Source organism: Choristoneura fumiferana, chromosome 20 (assembly GCF_025370935.1).
Source record: "Choristoneura fumiferana chromosome 20, NRCan_CFum_1, whole genome shotgun sequence".
NCBI lineage: Eukaryota > Metazoa > Arthropoda > Insecta > Lepidoptera > Tortricidae > Choristoneura > Choristoneura fumiferana.
This window is the reverse complement of record NC_133491.1, coordinates 6,368,281-6,391,001: the sequence shown is the minus strand read 5'-3', so window position 1 is coordinate 6,391,001 and position 22,721 is coordinate 6,368,281. Positions and strand designations below refer to the sequence as shown.

Genomic DNA, 22,721 nt, shown 5'->3' with positions numbered 1-22,721 from the left:
CAAATCATGAAATGGCGGCGCTTCATGATATGCCTAGGAATTTCATGATCTTCCTAAACATCACTAGGCAAATCGCTAAACGGTGAGTTTTGACCGATATGGCGGATGTCCCTTAGCCAATTCATGAAATGGCGGCATTTCACGATATGCCTAGGAATTTCGTGATCTGGCGGATTTTACGATCGGCCGCCGACATACATAAGACAAACTTGCATAATACTAGCCTGCGTGATACTGCGTGCGCACTAGTGTACTTATAGTAAGTACATTAGTGCGGTGGATGCGGAAAGCACAAGACCGGTCTGAGTGGAGAGCCTTGGGGGAGGCCTATGTCCAGCAGTGGACGTCTTTCGGCTGACATGATGATGATGATTTATTATTTAAGCCTAGTACCAACTTATTTATAAAAAGTTACAAACCTCAAAGGAAAATTTCAAAGTATAAAAAAGTGAATTAACATAAGCATAATAGGCGATAAGTGGGGGCTTGTAGCGGCTAATTTTATTGTTTACTTGTATATTAATTGACGTATCTGACTGTGGTATTATGTTAACAATTCTGTGCCAACAAAATTACTCTCTATATCTACTTATAATTATAATTAATCTGGCAGAGTGGCCAGTCTAGTTACGATCTAGGTATTACAGTTATTAATTATTAAATATGTCTAGATATGTCTACTCATCTATTGTGCTCGTGAAATACTCGTAGTTATAGTTAATAGATATCGTAATGAACTTAGTTTTTAATAGTCCAACTAGCCCTGAGTTGACGAAACGTAGCGCTGTGTCTATTAGTTATAAATTTAATTGATAATGATTTACAATACAATTATAAAGACAGTGCGTGTAAGGCCGGTACAGACGGGTTGATTTCAGTTATAATATCAAAACTTCACTGTTTTACACTCGATGTGCAGTTATCAGAACTGTATTCTGACTGGAAACGGACCTGTGAAGTCGGTTTGCAGTTTCAATGCGGTTATGTCAACTGCAAAAGATCATTCAAACCCCGCCAGAATGCAGGTTAAATGCTGTCTGTAGGCCCGTAGTCTGGCTTTGAAAAAGTTTTTACGTTCTGCCACTACGTTCATCCCAGTTGTGACGTAGTTGTGATATAAAGTGCTTTGAGACTGTTCAATGTTTATTGCTACAGACTTAAGAGTGCGTCAACTGACGTTCTTAACTTTTGGCTAATGCCGTATAAACAATACTGAAATAAAGAATTTGAGGACGTCTTTTAACATCCGCTACCGCCGAAATAATTTGGAATTTCTATTTTTAAATTTATGATTTCAAAATAGGAACCATATATTCTATTCATTATAGTCACGTCTTTGACGCCGTACACTTTGACCATCGACCATAAAATGAAATGAAAATGAACTATAAACAATTAGGTACTTTGCTCACCCGCGACCTTACGGTAGCTACGTCTGTGCAACAAATGTGTGTTCATGCAGCTCCTCCATCTCCACGGTGTAACAGACACATTACACGAACCCAACTATCACCACCACCACAGTTGGTCTAACATCTGGTAGCATGGTGAATAGTTGTGATTGTGATGCTCTGATGATGAATTCTGTTGAGTTCGAAACGCATCAGAGTGATGTGGTGGTTCATTGTACTCTACTCGCCACTTGCATCCACCGATTGCCCGCTTGTATACCTAACCTGCAAACCTGCTAACTATAACAGTTGTTGGCAAACTCCGAACATTACGCGGTCGATATATAATAATGTCGTCTCTAGCAGTAATCTGATTATGTAAACGGTTACAGCGAAGCTCAAGTTTTGAAAAACAATAGTAATATAAGCCAAGTTTCTTTGGCATTGTCAGTTGTGCATGCACGAAAACTTTTTCTGAAACTGCACTGGGTCTTTAAAACTGTGCAATAGCGCCTAGGAGCATAAAATAGTAAGTCGAGGATCTGCGTTAGTAAGAAATAACCGAGCAGGTTCTTTCAAATATCCCGAGCATATAAGTCGATAGTTGAAACAAAAGTATAATGACATTAATGACAAATCAAGGACAGTAAAACATACTTTTAAAACTATAAAAGGCTCCATGAAGTTGTGTAATCTTGCCCACCGAATCTACTTCCCTTAAAGGGATAAGTTCGCCTTTGTACTGTATTTCAGTCTGTAAAATGGGTTTTTTTTTTACAATAACGAGTATACTTAGGTACATACATACTTCACAGTGGTTTCGATTAGGCATAGTGACTTTATAATATAATACGAAATGTAATGTCTAGGTACAATTTGTTTTTGTGGATAGGCAAGTTTTCTGTTGCAAGGTTATGTATTGTGCTTTGGGTGTATGTGATATTTAGGAATTAAGGGTACTACATTTAGGGCACACAGAACAGCCGTCAACGGCAGAAGGTGTTCCCGCACTTTCTAAATTTTAGCCTTCTCCAGCTATAGTGAAGATGCTGCGAAGAATTATACGGCATTCGTGTTCACAACTCACACATTCATATTATATCCACTCTGACTTTTCTTGTGACTGATTTTTCTTTTATCAACATCTAAAGTACCTACCATAAAATGCTCTAATTAAACGGCATTACCTGTAATTACCATGTTACCTTAATACCAAATAATGTTACACCATTCGACATTAATCTAAAACTAACCCCCTTCTCGACAAAAATTAGTTACCTACTTCTTCTTTAATTACTAAAATAGAGCAAATACCTTTTAGTTTAGTCACAGGATAACGCGTACGTATTATATATGTAAGAAACAAAATATCCGTAACTGATACAACGTTTGTTTTATACCCGAAGACGAAGACGTACTAGGCAAAACGCGGACTGAGTCTTGCGAGTACGCGTCCACAAAAAGACTAGATCCAAAGATTAGGTCCACGAGTATCTACGAGTACTTAACTTAATCGACTCATTGCGTAGGTAATCAAAATGATTCCCGTAAAGGCGCTCCCGTGATTGCATATACACCGTGCTAGTTTTAGTAGTTTTACGAAAGGCTATATATTCAGTAATCGACTTAATCCAAAAAAGTTTGCTCAATAGACTATAAAAATTTTGAACAAATTTTTAGTCTCTTTTGCGGCATAGTTTTTTTGTACCTACACACTATGTACCTAACCTATTATATAGTAAATCCTATTATTATAGTATAGTATTCTCGTACTTTTGTCATGAAGAAATGATTTCTTTATTTCTTTCTTTCTTTTTTAAAAACTACGACTTGTATAGTATCTATGCAAAATAAAACACAAATACAACTATAGTATTTTATTATAAAATTAATTCGTTTTATCTGATAAATTAAAATTAAATAAAGATTGTTTAAACGTTTCAATACGAGTATATTTTAAATTATTTTAATACGTATATAAATATATTGAATACGTACATACTTATGTAAGATCACACTGACTAGAATGCCACACCCTTTGTCTGCTTTTAGGCTTGGTTAATTTTCAACACTTCTATTAAATTCACTGAACGACAAATTCATACAAATACAAATACAAATAATTTATTGAAACAAACTTGATTTATAAAAATAGTACTTAAAACATTATCAGCATTTTCCCGTGGCTCAGTGTACATTTAAAAAGAGTACACGGGCATGTTAAATATCATTTCAATTAAGATCATGAAATGAGTTCGGTTCGGCATGGAAGCGATATATTAATTCTCGATTGCATAGCCCTGTGAATATTTACTGTAATACTCGTACCTTTAGTTATTTGTCGATCAGTTTAATTTACACTACGATGGTCAATATCTTTTTTATTAAAAAAAGTTACGCTTGAAAATACCAATGACCTGAAAACCTTAATAATATAACTAACTTCATCGGGTTTACAGTTCAGTTAAGTGTAACTTTTAATAATAAAATTTTATGGTTAATTAATGAATTGTAAAAAAAACATGCGTTGGAATTATCGGAATTACTTTCGTTATTTTTTAATAATTATCGAAAGCGTACTTGTTAATTTATTAGTGTATAAATATTCAAATAATAATGAATTAATAAATATATAATTAAATATATAAAAATACAAAAAATATATACGTTTATTGTTGTCAGTAAGCAGGCATATTAAAAATTGACAACAAGTCGTACATAAATAAATATATTATGTATCACGAAATATAAATAATGTTATGGATATATTTAGAAAAATATATATATAATTATAAGCCTAATATGATTTGATATGTGTATTACTTGTTTTAGTGTGGTTTGTCAATTTTAAAAAATTTAACAAATTCTATCTAACTGTAACTTAAATAGTATTAAAATTAAAGAAGAAAAAACTATTTCTATATACGTAAAGGTAACAAATTCTTAAGGTTCCTGCCTTAGTTGCGAAGGACCTATTCTTCAAAATGATGACAATTAGTTAAAAAAGATCTTCTTATTAATAATTATACATTTAACTATAGGCCATAATATTTATTTAAATATTCTTTGGTAAGCTAGCCGTAGATATTATTTAAATTATGAGCATTAGTAAAATCACAATAAAAGCATTAACATTCGATTCTTCGATTTGTGTACATTTTACTATTAAAATATATATATGTTACTTAACAAAATAATTTAGCAAAAAATATTATTTCTCCATCCTTATATTCTACACATCCTTACGTAACACATTTTTATTTATATATTTTTCATATAATTATTTAATACATATTATACAGAACAAATCGGATAGCTGTCGAAATAAATAACATTAAGTACTTATTTAATAAGAATCTGTTTTCTTCAGAAATATGTTTCAAATTATTAAGTAAAATTAATTTGATTTTTGTGAGTGCTTAACTTACTCTTTGAAATGGCGCCCAAATAACTGTAAACAAATCTGGTTCAATAAAAGCAATAGTACTAACTAATTAACATTAGGAAAGCTGTATTTTCTTATTCACAGATCAGTGAACCCGTGCTGTCTCTCCATGTGCTGGATCTCGTCGGTGTCCTGGGTTCCTGTGATGACCTGAAGAACACGAAAAGCCTTTGACTGACGCGGAGGCTCTTGCGTGAATTTGTGATAGAACACCCTGGAATTAAGTATACATTTTTCAATTATATTTCCTAAGAGGAAAATTTTATTTAGGAATATAAACTTATAGAAAATACAATCATATACCTAAGAGCTAAATACTACTAAATAATAAATCTACTAGCTAACTTAAATAATATTTTTATATTATAAAAAAAGACCGCCTCGAATCGTTCCTGGCGCAAAGGTGCCCAACAAATAAATATTATATTATATTATTATTTCCTAATAGTTAATATCTTTTAAGTAAATAAATATTATATCGTTTTGTTATTTTGACGTCGTGTATTTTCTACTTTAGAATTTTCTATTTTCCTAGCGTTTCTACCACAAACGGTGCAAATACGTAGCTCTGCCCTGTACACGCATATTTGCGCCGTTTGAGTTGTTCAGCTGTAGTGTAGAAGCTGCTGCACCTGCACGTATGGAAGTGGTGGCGACGTGAGAAGGTGCCACTGTATCTACGCAGGTCGCATCCCAAACGAGACTCCTGCCCTGTATCCGTTTGTTGTAGAAACCCTAGGCCCATGGGGTCCAGGCGCGAAGGAACTCGTAAAAGAGATTTCTTCACGCCTGGTAAAGACGACTGGCGACCAGAACGCAGGCAGCATTTCCGTCAACGTTTGAGCTTGGCTATTCAACGCGGAAACGCTGCCTTTCTCTTGGGAACTACGCCATCGACGGACATTTTTAAATATATTTTTTTGTTTTAATTGTTTATTGGTTTATATTTAAATATTTAAAATGATGTGTGTAATAAATTTTCCTAGGTGATTATTTTAGTTTGTAAATGTTAGCTCGTTTAGCCTGAACCTGAGACACATGAATGTCCTGGTAAAGGCACTCGTTTTTCATAGATTTTTATTTGTACTGCAAATTAATTAAATAAATTTCGCGTAAAACAATAGCAATAAAACTTATGGAAAGATCTTCCGAAAAGATTAAAACAACTCATATCGCTCCCGACCTATAATCGTGACTGTTTTCAAAATACTGCATTAAACCTGGATTAAAATTGTTTTTTCAGCCTGAACATTGAAAATAATCGAACACCTATTTATTTAAAACTTAACCAAATTAAAATGACCTTTCATGAATTTACTTAACCCCGCGGGAAATGCTACACTAAAATCCGTAACATTCCTTATAAATACATATTTTTCTATTTAATAACAATTATAAAAAATATACCAAGTTTAATACGGCGCATTATTCTTCCTTGGTCTTTTCTGCCTTATGCAGAGTGATCTTTTAATTTTTCTATTATTTTTTGTAAACAAAAAATATGTCAAGTCAAGAATAAAAAGCAGACAAAAACTACGCTTAAAACTAGTTTGTTAATACAGGTAGGTAATGTCGTTTGGAACGCGAAACAAAAATCGGTTTTATTTCTCTTTCTCATTTGAATCTTCAGAAAACGAAGAAAACCGACGAGTCCCGCGTGACATTTAACATTCTAGTTGTACTTAAACTTAAATCAACTTTCGGGCCCATTTCAAAAAGTGAAGTCCAAACTAGTTCATCCGCCACTAATTTTAGGTATACTTAAACATTTTCTTTAGACGGATTTTAGACGGAAGTGTAAGGAATTTCAATTGCAATTCCAATTTTATCCCGATATTCCATCAGATACTTACCTAAATTCCCTACTACCTAATACCTAAATTTTCAAAATTTCAACCGTTAAGTTTAGAGATATGAAATTTCTGGAATTTCAATTTAAATGCCAGATCTAATGAACAGAGCCACGGGTATACATAGGCTTGTAAAGTTACATAACAGAGTAAGATAATCAGTGATGTCTATTTTTTAAACAGACGCTGCAAGACATAATTATGAGAAACCTACAGAAAATATATGAATGATTATTAAATTTTAATAAAAATACAACTTCCAAGCTGTTAATTTTATTTAGTTTTATGTTAATGATGATTTTAAGTATAGCAGACACAGCAGCCAATTTACATTTAAGCGTTTCTTGTACGAAATGGGCAGTTGACCCAAATCTCATCCGTGTGTAATGACGCGAAAAGCACTCAGTTGAAAATTGCGATCACTACAAAACCTCTCTTCATTAGCAAAGTTTGTTAGAACGTTTCGCTTCCATGAAATTATGTAAATAAGTAAGTGAAAAAGCGGTTTTAAGTTAAGTTAAGCTAAATTTAATGCGAACATTTAAATAAAATGCCTTTCAAATTAATGAAGAGCAAATCCCAACGTTCCTCCAATAAAATAGTTCAATTGAGGATAATTATCACAACCGTTCATCAGCAGTTACAGCCAATTACTCATTAAACGTACCAAGGCGCGTATTTCATTAGCAAAGTACTTTAACAAAATTAGAATGTGTTTGCAAGCGGAGTGATGCTAAATATAAAGCAAGCGTTGATTCATCGAACATAAGCGGTGCATAAAAATATTTCGTTTACTTTGGACGAGTGCAAACAGCTCCTTAGTACCGCCCACCGAAGCTGAAAAATGAGCACATAAAATATTCTACAACCGGAAAATATGTACTTATGCTAGATTAAACTGCGGGTTCAGGAAAACTTCGAGGGAATAAGTTACGCGGAACGTTAACGTCAATACCATAAGAAATGAGCACATATTTTTGTCCAGTTCTTTGTTCATATATCAATTCATATATATTCAGTAAAATATAAAATCTGCAGCATTTGGATGCAACTTAAGGGACACAAGATTAATCGGCCCTGTGCTGGAGACACTCCTGTTGAGATCGGAGTAAATTTGTAGTGCATCGTAATTGAATTAGATAAATAATAAGAATGATTATATAAAAATATACCTTTTGGCTCCATCGTTGCCACCTTCAATTTGTATGGGGATTATTCGCGTCTGTGGTTGGTTCTGGTTGTTCGCGAGGTGCCGACTGAGGGTTGGTAGCTCCGGTTGTTGCTGGCCGTCATCTAGCCTCACGAGCTGTGGTGACAGCACCCTCATGATGCGCTGCGTGGGCTGCGAGAAGGGTGCCGACTGCGGCTGTGAGTAGGGCGCCGATTGTGGCTGCACGTTGGGACCCGGCTGCATACCGACCACAATTCTCAAGTGCGGTCCCTGGTTGCCCTGTCTCCCTTGATCCCTTGTTTCTGAACTCGTAACTTCCATCTGTATCGGAATAATCCTGCTGCCCGGTGAGCTGGGAGCAGTATCGCGTGGCAAACTCTTCCTATTCTCAGAAGGACGCGTCGACCACGACGGCTGTGCCGTTTGCTGGTATTTTGGAGGACTTATCACATCGCGCATACCTCTCTGCATTTCATTGCTTTTCTTTACCCACTCAGGTTCCTGATTGGAATCTCTAGGAGGGGTAACCAAGTCCCTTGACACGCTTCTTTTAGTCTCTAGCGGTCTCTGAACCCATGCCGGAGGAGGCGTTTTTGTCTTTTCCTTCTGTGTTTTCACCCATGGAGGCATGGTCTGTGGACTCTCAGGACAGAAGTAGACTGGCTCCTGATTAACGTAAACTACTTCTTTTTGCGGAGGAGTGCTGTTGTATTCGGTTGGAGGATTTTGCCGCCTTGGTGTCACAGGAATAGACATTGAAGATTGGTAACGAGGTGGTTCTTGAGGAGGCGCTTGCTTAGCAGTAGGAGATTGAGACCTGTTGTTATTGTTGTCTGGAGCCCTCCAGGGCGTATTGTTATTTTCCTGCACGCCATTATTGTTCGTGTCCTGCGCCGTCACCCACGGCGGAATGTATTGCTGTTGACTATCATTTTGGTTCTTATTAGTTTGCATCCACGGAGGGGTGTATGTGTTCTCGTTGCTATTTGTTTCATTTGATTTCCATGGAGGGTTGTATGGCTGCTGCTGATTCGCATTCACATTATTGTAAACAATGTTTTGATTTTCTGTTTCGCGTGGGTGTCTGTTGAGGGTATTCGTGCGCCAAGGCGTGGGATTATCATCGCTCGGTGCCGGTTGGTTCTTTTGTATATTATTTATATCCTGATTTCTTTGACTAACTCGGGGTAATGTGTTAAAAACGGGACCAGAGCTAGCTGGCGGACTCTGGTTTTGGAAATTTGGTGAGCACTGCTGGTTGTTTGATGTAAATGGGCTACGATTCAGCTGAGGTGATTGAGAACTGCTTGCGATTTGAGCCGGAGAGTCGCGTCTCTCTGGTTGCCTCCAATTATTATTAGGGCTTGGAGAATATGGCGAACCGTTGCTAATAGGTGACTGGCCTCCGAAAGGTTGCGGACTCTTATTAAACTGAGAATCCTGCCTCTGTAATAATTCTATCGTCGGTGTCGTTTTTACGCTTGGTGAGTTGGATTTCTGATGTGCGTACAATGCTTCGGGTCTATGAATTGGGCTTTCTGGATTCTGCTTATTCTGATTATGATTGTTATACGAATAGTTCATGTTTTGCGACGGCGGCGTGTACGACTGTGGTGCTTGGTTAGAAAACGACGACGGTGGCATTTTGACAGTCAACGGACTCGGTCTCTTTTCGACAAACTTCGGCATGGGCCCCATTCTGTGCATATCAGCGTTTTCCGCTTCCCAATGGTATGGGCTATTTGTTTTTCTCAGCATTCCAATTGGGTTTTCGGGGATAACTATTTCGGGTCGTTCGCCTAACGCTGGTGGTTTTGGTGACTTGGCATTAGCTACTTCAATGACTAATGGAGGGGGTGGGGGTGGAGCAGGGATACTGGGAGGTGGTGGAGGGGGCTTAGGAATTCCTTGAGACTGATAGCCTCCGTTGGTTTGTGGCGCATACTGCTGCGGAGCATATGCCTGCTCGTGCTCTTCTTGGGAACGTTGCCTCGCCAGTCTTCGCGCCATACTAGGTGTGCGAATCTGGGACAGGTCCAATCCACCTGGTGTGTAGGTGAACGGCTTTTTGTCCTTCGTCATCATTGCATTTTGGATGCATGCTGGGGGTTCGTTGCTGCCCATGGGCTGGAATTGAAAATGAACAAAATGTTATAATTTTTAAGAAACTAAGCGATGTAGTACAAGTTTCGGCAATACGAGTAAAAAGCAATTTAATTGAGGAATATTATATTATACATATATTGTATATTATAATATAAATTTGCTTAAAACAATGAAATACAGTGGGTAGCGTAAACTTTTTTATATATCCTAGTCAACCTATTTTTGAACATATTATTACTATGATACATACACAAAAATATAACTTTACTTTGCATAAAAATCTGCACACTTAGGTTGACTGTCACTGACTAGAGTTAAATATATTATAACTGCGAGTTCTGTGCTAACCCAGGATTAAGTAGTGTTACAATATATGCCACTGTATTCATAACATACTCATAGGGTTAAATATTATTTTTTTAACCTGGATCATGCAAGCGGCCCTACCGAGATTTCACCTTATGTAAAATATATATAGTATGTATATATTTTTTGCCAACATAATTGAATACAAAACGTCAAAGGTCAATCCGTCAGTCTAACAATAACGGATCTATCAAGACGAATAACATGATATCACTTACATTAACCTGAGTTTTCCCGAAGTTCGGGATCCTGCCGACATGGCCGGCCATCGGTCCGAACCTGGAAACAAGCCAACAAGTTATTTTTACACGTGGCCAGCTCCGCTTGGACAATGTTCACCTGTTCTAGTTTATACTTTAGTCCTACTTAAATGATTGATATTTTATATTTTGCAATTTGAAAATGTATTAGACATAAAGTAGCCTATGTCTTATTCTAAACTGTCAGCTATTTTATCGCTAAGAAGTAACAAACACACACACGTTACACCAATGCATGTGCCTACGGTACGCACGCACTTATAAACTTTCGCATTTATAATATTACTGGATATTGCTAGTTATGGTGGCATATTATAATTAAAATAAATAATCCTTTGAAATAAAAATTCAGGTACCTAACTACTTATTACATATTGTACGAGTATATAAATATATTCAACAAATCATTAACCGTTATATAGGTAAGTACTCTGATTGTTTTAATTTGAGGAAGCAACGATTTGCCCTAAAATAGGTACTCGTTTCTAATGAAAATACTGCCCTAGGCCGATTTTAATCGCTCATCAACTAAAGTAATGGCACCAAACAAACAAAGTATATTTTTGTTTACAACTGTGGCGTTATGTTAGTCTTCAATTAAACTAGACAATAATTGACATATGAAATGAACTATTTTATACGTGGACGACATAGTAAACTGTCAATAAGTTCAAGTTTGCCTTACCCGTTCTGTGCCATTTCAGTGAGCGTTCACCATGCGGCGTCCACACTGCAACGTAAGTTCCAACTGAGGAATGAGATCACAGCTTTATTCTCGAGAACACGCGCTTTTCTGGAATCCGATGATGTATGCCGAATGGTCGAGCCAAGGTTGCCTGGGAAAAACATCGAGCGGTTATTCATTTACAACTTGCTGATACCTATGACGTTGGGGCAGATTGCCATTATAAATAAATAAAAATAAATAAATATCACGGGACAATTCACACCAATTGACCTAGTCCCAAAGTAAGCTTAGCAAAGCTTGTATTATAGGTACTAAGCAACGGATAAATATAATTATATAGATAGATACATACTTAAATACATATTAAACACCCAAGACCCGAGAACAAACATTCGTATTTTTCAAAAAATTCAAATTCAACTTTATTTGTCAGAATACAGTAAAAAATACATTGGTCTTTCATACAAATATCTGCCCCGACACGGGAATCGAACCCGGGACCTCAAGCTTCGTGGTCAGGTTCTCTAACCACTAGGCCATCTGGTCGTCAAAACCATTGACAATATTTGTGAAATTGAAAACTGTTTTTTTTTCAGACTCAAATCCATAGCTATACAAACAAGTATAAATAAATAAATAAAACCAAACGAAATGGAAATAAAAAAAATACTGTTAACTACTCATTATGGTGAAATTTTGTAAATGACACCACATGTTTTCAAGCTTGAAATTTTATTTAGGTACCTACTAACCTTTACTAACCTTTTACTTAATTCCCATGGGAATGGGAATTCCCAAAATTCTTTTATTTTCATTTACGTTGCACAATAATCACCTATCGTCGCTGATACTACAATACCGCGTAACTTGCATTTTTCTTAGGTGTAATTTTCACTGTACGTACAGTCAAGTGCAAAAATAAGTATCTATTCGAACCACTCAAAAATATGTTACTACGGCCTTATTGCGTCGGAATATGAGTCTGTGGTACTTATTTTTGAAACTTTGAATAAGTTCATATTTTTACACTTGACTGTACAAATAGAACTAACATTGTAATGTTCTGACAGTGAAAATTATACCTTATTGAAAATGTTAGTTACGCGGTATTGCAGTATCACCGACACTGTAAATTTTTATGTATTTATTGTACTTTCGCATTTGTATCATTAGCAGCGAGATTGTAAACCTTTTTTTTATTTGTTTTCAATGCTTTGGAATACGTACGTATTATGATCGAGAAAGTCTAACATAAGCAGTAAAAATATTTTTAGACCCAAAATAAAGTGAGGGGAACAACGTAAACGTTAAAGTTATATTGTTTTTATACGATTGGATGGCAAACGAGCATTTGGGTCTCCTGATGGCAAGAGATCACCACCGCCCATAAACATCTGCAACACCAGGGGTATTATTGCAGACGCGTTGCCAACCTAGAGGCCTAAGATGGGATACCTCACGTGCCAGTAATTTCACCGGCTGTCTTACTCTCCACGCCGAAACACAACAGTGCAAGCACTGCTGCTTCACGGCAGGATTAGCGAGCAAGATGGTGGTAGCAATCCGGGCGGACCTTGCTACTTTATTTAAGTTACAACTATTTCCTTAGATTTCAGGGTACCAGTAGAATTTGTTTGTATTGCTAATATTGTCCTCCTCGTAACAATGTATCTCTAATTACCTTGTCTATGTACATTTAATCGACCTTTACCTTTAAACCTACGCTATGAACTTAACATAATTAAAGCTGGGATGATTTAATATCCCGCCAACACCACTGTTAGTCACCCAGACTAAATAAACCCCCACAACATGCCAGAGAAGGGATATCACAACGGTAATAGAAATTTGGCACTCTCAGTATAATTATAGGCGATGGCGGAGCGCCAGGTATATAATTTTAGACCCTAACTGCGACTTGCCATTCCTCAGAGCCATTATTCTATTTAGTTATGGACGTAAATCTTATTGTGCCAAGAAAGGGGCATCATCATCATCATCATTCAGCGTGTGTAAGGCATGTAATGGAGTTAGGGATTAAGAGTATCAGTGTCGTGTTTCTTTAAAAACGCTCCTGCTTTTAGTTGTGATGCTTTCTTTGAAAGAAGCTTGGTTTGGTGCGAAAGTTAAAAAAGTTGTAAGTAGGGTAAAACCAGAAATTTATGTGAAAATACTTTTCGAAATTGCTAAAGGAAATCTGTAGAATCTATTTCAAAAAAGGAGGAGGGTTTCCGGTTAACTATTTGTAAATATTTTTTTAGATAAATTGTCTTGGATATGTTTTTTATTTTTATTTTTTACTTAGTATACCTACCTATGTATATTTTTAGATTGGTCTTATATTAATTTTATTGAAATCCGTTCAGTTTCGAAGTTAAATTCTATTCCATTCATTCATTAATCTCCATGACATTTAAAGTCGATAAAGTTTTCTATAATTAAATATTAATATATTAAATATGAATCGCCAAAATGTACGTATGTACGCATATAACTTGCAAACGACGAAAAAAATGTTACATCCGTGCCCAGCCGGAGTGGGAAAGTAGTTTTTAATGAAGAGTTAATCAAGAATCATTAACAGCAGATCAAGGTGTGGAAACATTTTTCAGCCGCAATTTAAAAATGATCATAAACAATTACAGGGCTGAACACGATCAAACAATCCCAACTACCTAGTAAAACGTATCATGGGGACTACCTACTACGAAATTCGAAAATCGAAGTACGTATCGTATACTACGAAGCCCTATAGGGTCCTATAGGGCCGGATTAACTTTAAAAACGTTAATTAATTAAAAAACGAAACGATAATTTTAAAAACCTGCTGTATGTAATATTCACTAAGTTATGGATTATAATTTTTTTTTTAATTTGATTTAACTTTTGATATTTGTCTACTATTATCTAGAATTTGAAATAAAAAATTGTAGTCGTGGTAGCCTAATGGTAGACCTATAGCCTCTCAACCCTTTGAGTTGGTTTGAGCCCGGGCACCTTTGAGTTTTTCAGTATTTTGTGTTTTTTATTTCATCTGAAATTTGCCATTATCTTTACGGTAAAAAAACAGAATTAACTTACGTATGTGCAGTCGGGTTTATAACCATGTGAGCAAAATTTCGTTGTTCAGATATTTTTGATCAAATTTTTGCTCACGAGTTTATGATCTCGACTGTACCTGAGAAAAAATTCAGTTGTGTATGAAAAGTTTCCAACCGCACTGGGCGCCTGTGGGAACTACGTCCCTGCAGTGGGACGTATAGTCAACGTCATAAATAAATTATAATTTCTGTACCCTGTCGCTTTCAGTCGTTACACTTGATGATCACTTATTTATGACGTTGACTGTACATAGGCCGAGATGATTAGATGATTAGAAAATCTATATAAATAAAAATTAATCGTAATATGTGTTGCTAAGCGCATAACACAGGAACGGCTGAACCGATTTCACTAATTCTTTTTTTATTCTGTTTGTTACCGTCAGGAGAAGGTTTTTATGGAAGAAAAATTACAACGGGGGCGAAGCCGCGGGCAACAGCTAGTGGTATTATAATAATAATAATAATAATAATAATAATTTATTTATTAAACGAATAACAGGAGGATAGGTATATTTATATTTTCACGCGAGCTATTGTCGGCGCGATCCGGGCCACAGGTGCGCCGAATGCGTTGGGCAATATTTTGGTTATTTTAGAGTACAGGTGCACTAGGCTGGGCGTAAATATAGCGCCGACTGGACGTATGCAGCATTAAAATTTGTCATATACTTGCATAGCCAATCAATTTGACAACTAGCAGTTTAAAGGAATCTTGAAAAAAACTACCTAAACATAAATAATTTTTGGTTGATTTACTGTCATTTAGTGCAAATGGAAAATTTATAACTCCAAATTATACGTCAAAGCAGAAAAATGGCAATTTGAAATCCCTACATCAATAAGGAAAATTTTCCATCCTAAATATCGTTGAAAATGGAACCTAGTCCTATGGTAAAATTGTCAAATTTGATGTAAGCCGAAAAAAAACGACCAGTTGTATTTATTTATGTACTCAGAAATATGACGAATTGTAAATAATTTTCCACTTGAAATCATTTGTTTTGGGCCTAAATGTTAAGTTAAGACTTGATTTAGACAGCATTCACTTATTGCTTATTTAATTTTGCTCCTAATTTATAATATTATAATGGACAATATTCCATTTTGCTTTAATTAATTTACGACAAAGAGAGAGACACAGACAGAGAGAGAGGGACCGCACGACACGAACTTCAAGTTTCGAGTTTCGTAGTAGCCCTGCTGCTTCGCGAAAGCCGTCGGGACAAATAGTTTAGAGCCTAGCCAAGTTAACGCTGCAGATATGGTAACACTGCAAATCTAACGCATATTATGTACGTGATTTGACGTTCAAATACAGTGTTGCCAAATTATTCCGTTGCAGACTTAGCTTGGCCTGGCTCTAGCGGCCCATTCCTCAAGCTGCAGGGCAGGTGCAGGCGGGGCGTGAGATTGATGGGGCAGCAAACAACATAATAAATTATGTTCAGTCTTCGGTGGTATTGTACAGTCCAAAGAATCATTTGACCGCTTAAAATATATTCACAATAACAGCCAATAAAGTCGAAAGTGCTCACTCTACTAACCTTTGAACACGAAACTGAATGAAAATTATAATTTTCGGAAAGGAATGCATATTCACATTATTTAAATACTACAAATCAAAAAAAAAACAAAATCAAAATAATTTATTTTCGGATAACTAAGTAGATCCAAGTATTGTTATTTTATACAATATTCTTATGAGACTATGGTAGTAAGCTGATAAAATATACTATTATTACATTACATTAAATCAAATTACCTACATTAATTTCCATGACATTCATGAACAACTAACTACACTGGTAAATAATTGGTCATTATTCAGGACTCCTCATCATCATCATCGCAATCTATATACGTCCCACTGCTGGGCACAGGCTTCCTTTCAGAATGAGAGGGCTTGGGCCGTAGTACCCACGCGAGCCCAGTGATACACCATTGAATTGCTTCGCAGGTTCGTCCAGGTTTTCTCACGATGTTTTCCTTCACCGTAAAGCTCGTGGTAAATTTCAAATGTAATTTCGCACATACATTTCGAAAAACTCAGTAATCCTCTCACAATCCTCTGCTTCAGAGTCCATAGGTCGAACCACTTTGCCACAACGGTTTTTTTTTTATGTTTCCTATTCACCTCTATTATTTAAATGTTTTTTTTTTACCACCCGGCTTTATATGAATAATTTATTGAATTCCAACTCCTTGTTCACAAAAGCTCTTACTTTATTTTGTTTATCTGCTACACATAATGCGCGCACGCATCTAAATCGGCGCTTGAGTCAGCGCATGCGTCGTCTACACTTCGCAGTCATCACACGCTATGATTTGACCCGTCTTACTAATTCAAGGATTTGTGTGTCATTCCGTTTTTTAACAGACTTCAAAAAAGGAGGAGGTTCTATGGTCCAATGTTTGTATTTTTTTTTATGTATGTTCACCGATTACTCAGTCAATTGAGGACCGATTTTCAAAATTTTTTTTTTAATCGAAAGGGTATTCTTCTGAGGTAGTCCCATTGTCACCAAGTCAAGATCTGATGATGGGATCCTAGGGAAATCGAGGGCAAACCTCAAAATGTATAGGCCCACCTATGGCGATGGCGATTTTGGCATTTTTAGCATTAAGATAAGCATTTACTTTCAGAAAGTATCATTTGGTAAACTGAACCTGATGAAGAAGACCGTAGATGACCAATGGAACTCGTCAAAGCTAAGTAATGCTCGCTCGTCTATAAACGATCATGATAAATATACCTAGATAAGCGACTAAGAAGAAGCTGATGCTGAAGCCAGAAGGTAGGCAACGGAACTCTGTTATAAAACAACATAACTTGGCTTGGCTTGGCTTTGGCTACGTATCACTAAAAAGTGAGAAATAAATATTTTTTTTAACAAAAAAGTAAAACCGACTCAAATCAAATTACAAAAAAAACGGTTAAGAGCGTGTCGGACACGCCAAGATAAGGTTCCGTAGCTATTACGAAAAAAATCAAGTAGTATTATGTGCGTTATAATACAATTAAAACACTTAATACAGTCTTAAAATCTATTACCAGAAAAAGAGCGTATCTTCACGGCACTTACATCCTTTTGTCGAGAAGTGCAGTTTTTCGGCAATAACTCAAAAACAGTATATCCAATCATGTTGAAACCAATTTTCGTTGAAAGTATTTATTAAGCGTTGCCTTTCCATATTTTTTGCATATTTTTTGGACAAACGGTTTACAAGATAGTGGGGGGGGACACAATTTTTGCTACTTTGGGAGCAATTATTTCCGGAAATCTTCACTTAATCAAAAAAGTTTTTGAGAAACCTTACTATCTTTTCAAAAGAGCTGTCTAACTATGTGCCACACGTTGATGCGAGTTATTTTTTTTTTTTCAATTTCTGTTACGTGTAGGTATGGAGTGCCCCCCCCCTCATAAATATTTATTTTTGTAATTTAACTACAAAACTAAAAAGCGGCTTTGACAAGACATCTGTACTCCAAATTTCATTGATATACATCTTGTAGTTTTCGAGTAAAATGCTTGTGACATATGGACGGACAGACAGACAGACGGACTTGACGAAACTATAAGGGTTCCGTTTTTGCCATTTTGGCTCCGGAACCCTAAAAATGGAACCGACTACGAAACCCTTGAAAATATTTTTCTAGGTACCTACTAGCACTAAGTCGGTGACTCAGCACGACCCAGCAGGAGGGATTGAAACCCATAGTATGTACGTGGGGTAGACGACTACATATTGTTCCACTCCTGCTGGCTCGTACTGAGGCACCGACTTTGAGCTAGTAGGTACCTAGAAAAATATTTTCAAGAGTTTTGTAGTCGGTTCCCTTTTTTGTTATTTTTTGTTTGGAGTCGGTTTTACTTTTTTGTTAATTTTTTTAGAAATTATTAAATGGTTATCTTGTAGAACGCTATACTATAGGTTAGGTTTGTTTTATAAGAACTATGAACAATTAATGGATTCAAAGAAAAAAAGAGTTATGAAAATTTCCACATTATTGAATTGCGACAATTATGAGAGTCGAATGGACCCGTAGTATGCTAATTATCGATTATGCAGGTGATTTTGAAGCAAATCTGCTGTGGCAGACGGACAGACAGACAGGGCACGAATGATTATTGCAGTAGGATTGCGGTATTCGGTCGATATCGTGTAACTAGTTAGGTTTGTGACCCCGCAATGGACCGCTACTGGAACGGGAACGATCTTAGGTACTGGATTAATTTAAACAGGGTCGAATAGTAACATAATCCTAAAAACAAGTTTTAAAACTGTATAAAATTAGCACTAGCACTTTATTTTCTTGTCACGCCTGTTATTGCTATAAATTGTCTCAACGTTTGGCCACATGATTGGGCGAGAGTCGGGAAAGTTAAGTACCTATATAAAATTAGGCAAATCTTCTTCTTAGTCGGACACTCTTATCAGAGCGGTCGTGGTTGCGCAGACGAGGTACACGGAGAGATGTTCGGTGGGTCGTAGAATTTTTCGAGGCCAGCCCTCATTGTGCTTCCATTTCCGCCGGTTGGAGGCGTTGCGAATACACTGGACCATGGTGGACTCAGTAGCTCAAAATTAGGCAAAAGTTGGCTTTAACTCAATGAAACCAGAATTGTGTAAATTATTTTGGTGGTCCTTTAGAGAAAAATGGACATAGACACCGACGAACGGAAACGCGGCTGTCTGGACTGGTTAGACGGACAATTTGACACTCTCTTTAAATAGCTACGACATGTTTTATGATGATTTATGATTGAAACAAAAAATTCTCCTGCTTATTTTCTGAGCTTTTACGTGTAATGTAAGGGTGACCTCGATTTGGCATACTTCATGTCCGAAACTGATTACGCATTTAACAGGTTTCGCATAATTTATTTACGCTGAAACTTAAACTTGCACATTAAGGGGCTGTCTCACCATCCATTGATAAGCGTTAACCGACGGTTAATTGTGATGCCGTCTCCATCTATTCGAACAAAAGAAATAGAGACGGCATCACACCTAACCGCCAGTTAACACTAATCAATGGATGGTGAAACAGCCCCTAAGAATGCGAAAGTAATTTTCTGCCTAAACAATATTCGGAATTAACAAATTATGCGTAAAGCCCATTCGGCTGACATTGGTTATACGTAAGAGAATGCTGCTTAAACTGTTATGCGAAAACAGCTTAGGCATAAATACTATTATGCGTAAACAGATTGTGTAAAATAGAATTATGACATAAAAAATATGCGTAAACAAGAGGAACCGTAATGTAATATTCTAACATGTTCATTATACTCAAGTTTATCATTATTTATTTAAAATTGAGTATACATTATTATTCTACTACTCAATTCAAAATGCCATAAAGCAAGCACAATACAATGTCATAAAGTAACTCAACTCAAGAGATTGTCATTTGAGTGTATAATTTTGTATCAATATTTCATCTTCTTTATTGAAGAAGATGGCGGGACGATTTGGACACGTACCTACGCAAAGGACTGGCCTGTCAATCCTGTCATATCGTCGGAACGGGAGTTGTGGAGGTCAAGAGGGGAGGCCTTTGCCTAGCAGTGGGACACTACATACCTAGTCTAATTAAAAAAAAAACATCTTTTAATAAACTTTGCACAAAAACAGAACTCATTTATGATCATTTCCATCACCACCAGCTTGTACTCGTATTTAAAGTTAACAAATTACAGTAGTAACTCTCGCCTCGGTTATAATAAACGCGACCCCGGCCCGGCCTTGGTTCGATGCTCGGTTGAAGCTTACAAAGTTACGTAAACTAAATGACGGAGTGACGTGAGAAATATACTGTTCTGGCGTTTCTATATTACTGGTTGTTGTGTTGGTTGTGTGTTAGAGTATTCACTCTTGTAAAGGTTTTTCATCTGAAGTTTTGACTCCAAATGTAGTCACACTTTTGACGCGGTACATTTTGAACATCGATCAATTTAGGTATAGTAACATACACACATAACATTTATTAACCATAATTTAAAAAAATGCAAAAACATATAACTACATATACACTACAAGTAAAAAACTATATTTTTAAACAAACAAAAATTTTAGCGTAAGTTAACATTAAGTGGGTATTGTTTTAAACTTTCATGATTTTCACTTATAGTTATTATTACAACCGGGACTTTAATGTGACAAATTTTTGCTAGAATTATCTCGACGTTTCGACCGCATTGCAGGCGGCCGTGGTCACGAGTAGGAAGAAAATCGAAACGTCAAAGTGATTAAATCAGTTTACCTACTCTTTAGAAATTAAAAGTTGAATGTGTTTCTATTAAGTACATTAGTTTAGTAGTTCACGTTTTATTAATCTCCACGCCACTAATAATAAAAGCACAACTCACCTTTTTATCCACCAATAAATCCAAAGTCAGGCACTTCACAAAAAAAGTTAAATTTCAAAAAGTGTTCCAATTTCTAATTCATAAAAAATGCGTTCGTAAACACGGTGGCGTGTTGTGGATGTAGCGTTTCGTTCGTTCGGTTGCGCTGCCGGGCGCCCGGGCAGTCCGCGCGTGGAGCGCGGGATGCCAAGGGAATAGTAGGGCTGAGATGGGAAAAAATGTATCGATAGTTTAAACTGTTATACTTAGAAAATAAAGAAATTATCGCATTTTTTTATAATATTTCCATTTTATAATATGCTATTTAATAAAACTACGTTTCTCATACAATTAATTACACTTATCCCAGCATGTGAAACGCAGTAGTACCTACCTAAGTATCAGAAAGAAATGTACTAAAAATGTGGTGACAGAGTAGGCGATTTCAGAATAAGGTAAAATCACTTTTAAAGTAGAGAACAAATATAACGTAATTTTAACCCTGATGCACGACAATAAAGTATAGTTAAGTGAATTGGTAACTTTGTCTGAGTGTTATGTTTTGTGTCACAATTACTGTCGAACCCGCCATCTACTTTGCTATGCCTAGTTTACCAGTAGTAACGAAAGGCACCTACATAATAATGTAAGACACAACGTTTTAGCGAATAGTAAGCGTATGAAATTATTTAATCTAAAGGAAAAATAATAAATAGACATTTGGGCATTTATTGAGATGTGTTTGTCACCCTTCGTATACAGCAATGGTTCCCAACCAGTGGTCCGCACCGTCCGCAGGAACCAAAATATTGTCCGCAAACGCTTTCAAATTTCGCGGCCCATTGATTCAAGTTTATTTTCAGATTGATTCACTTTATTTTTCCTGTAAATAGTGGTCCCTGACAACAACAAACAAATCAAAGTGGTCCCTGGTCAAGAGAAGGTTGGGAACCACTGGTATACAGAAACGTACAAAATTAAAGAAGTGTCCTATCGATCTCCAAATCCGGCAGCGCGGCACTAGTTTAGCTAATAGTTTTATTCGGGCACGAAGCCACAAGCTTACAGAGTCTGCCCACCCTTTACTCGGGATAATTATCTTCCCACTTGATTTTCACGGGAAATGTTCAGAAATACGACGCCATTTAGTATCACTGAGAATATAAAGTTTTTGTTTAAGCCAAAAATATGTTTGGCGCTCATTTTTTTTTTTCAAATTAGATTCATAAAGTTTTAGGTTTCAAGGAAGTGTCTGTTATCTACTAAAAATTTTCAGGAACAGTAACGTTGGCCTGACCCAATGACGTGTTAGGCCGGCCACAAATCTAGGTACCGATTCTGTTTTGTTCTACATAATCGGCAATGCTTTTAGATTACAAGCTGGTGACCGGGTATTCTAAAGACTCAGAAGAGATGGCGCCACTATCCAAAGCGATGTCTTAAACTCTTATAGTGACCAGGCATTCTTGCGGACCCGGATCGGAATGCATGTGACGAGTGGCACATTTTGTATTACATTCTAGCCTAGCCTTCCGAATTCAATGTTTTTCTGTTCTATTCTAGGTAGAACAGAGCAGACTCGGTAGGTTTAAATACTACGGGATGTACCTACCTACCTAGAATGTGATTAGATTACCTTTAATAAGCTTCTGATATTTCGACGCATCTACCAGTGTCATGATCACGGGTAAGCTAAAAAAATTGTGAAGTGCGTTCAAATATTGGTTAGTATTGGGTCGGTAGCAAATATATTTAGATAATCATATTATATGTAAGATCATTTGGTACCATGTATCTTAGGTATCTTAGAAAGTACCTAAACCTTTTAATAGTTATAGCAATTTTTAAATCGCATGCACACTTGAAACTGTCCCGTAGAATGAAGGACGGAAATATGGAATCTTATGATTTGTCTCCCTTAATTATTACTAAGTGTGAATTATTATATTCCTTTCACGAGTGGGAATATAATCGTACAGTCAAGTGC

The 22,721-nt window shown here is 36.3% G+C and overlaps 1 protein-coding gene across 3 annotated transcripts; it reads right to left on the bottom strand.

Annotated features, from left to right (window-relative positions):
- Window positions 1-3,253: 3,253 nt before the first annotated feature.
- LOC141439453 (uncharacterized) lies at window positions 3,254-20,940 on the bottom strand. Of its 3 annotated transcripts, XM_074103740.1 has the most exons (7): window positions 20,756-20,940; window positions 14,359-14,455; window positions 11,275-11,425; window positions 10,548-10,608; window positions 7,859-9,984; window positions 7,482-7,523; window positions 4,959-5,050 (listed from the first exon to the last, which is right to left on the bottom strand). In XM_074103740.1, exons 3-6 carry the CDS (start codon window positions 11,286-11,288, stop codon window positions 7,505-7,507), a joined length of 2,220 nt encoding a protein of 739 aa, XP_073959841.1. In that variant the 5' UTR covers window positions 11,289-11,425; window positions 14,359-14,455; window positions 20,756-20,940; the 3' UTR covers window positions 4,959-5,050; window positions 7,482-7,504. The 3 variants fall into 3 exon arrangements, with proteins under 3 accessions (XP_073959842.1, XP_073959841.1, XP_073959840.1); XM_074103739.1 differs by lacking the exon at window positions 14,359-14,455; XM_074103741.1 differs by lacking the exons at window positions 7,482-7,523; window positions 14,359-14,455 and having other exon boundaries at window positions 3,254-5,050.
- Between the last annotated feature and the right edge of the window lie 1,781 nt (window positions 20,941-22,721).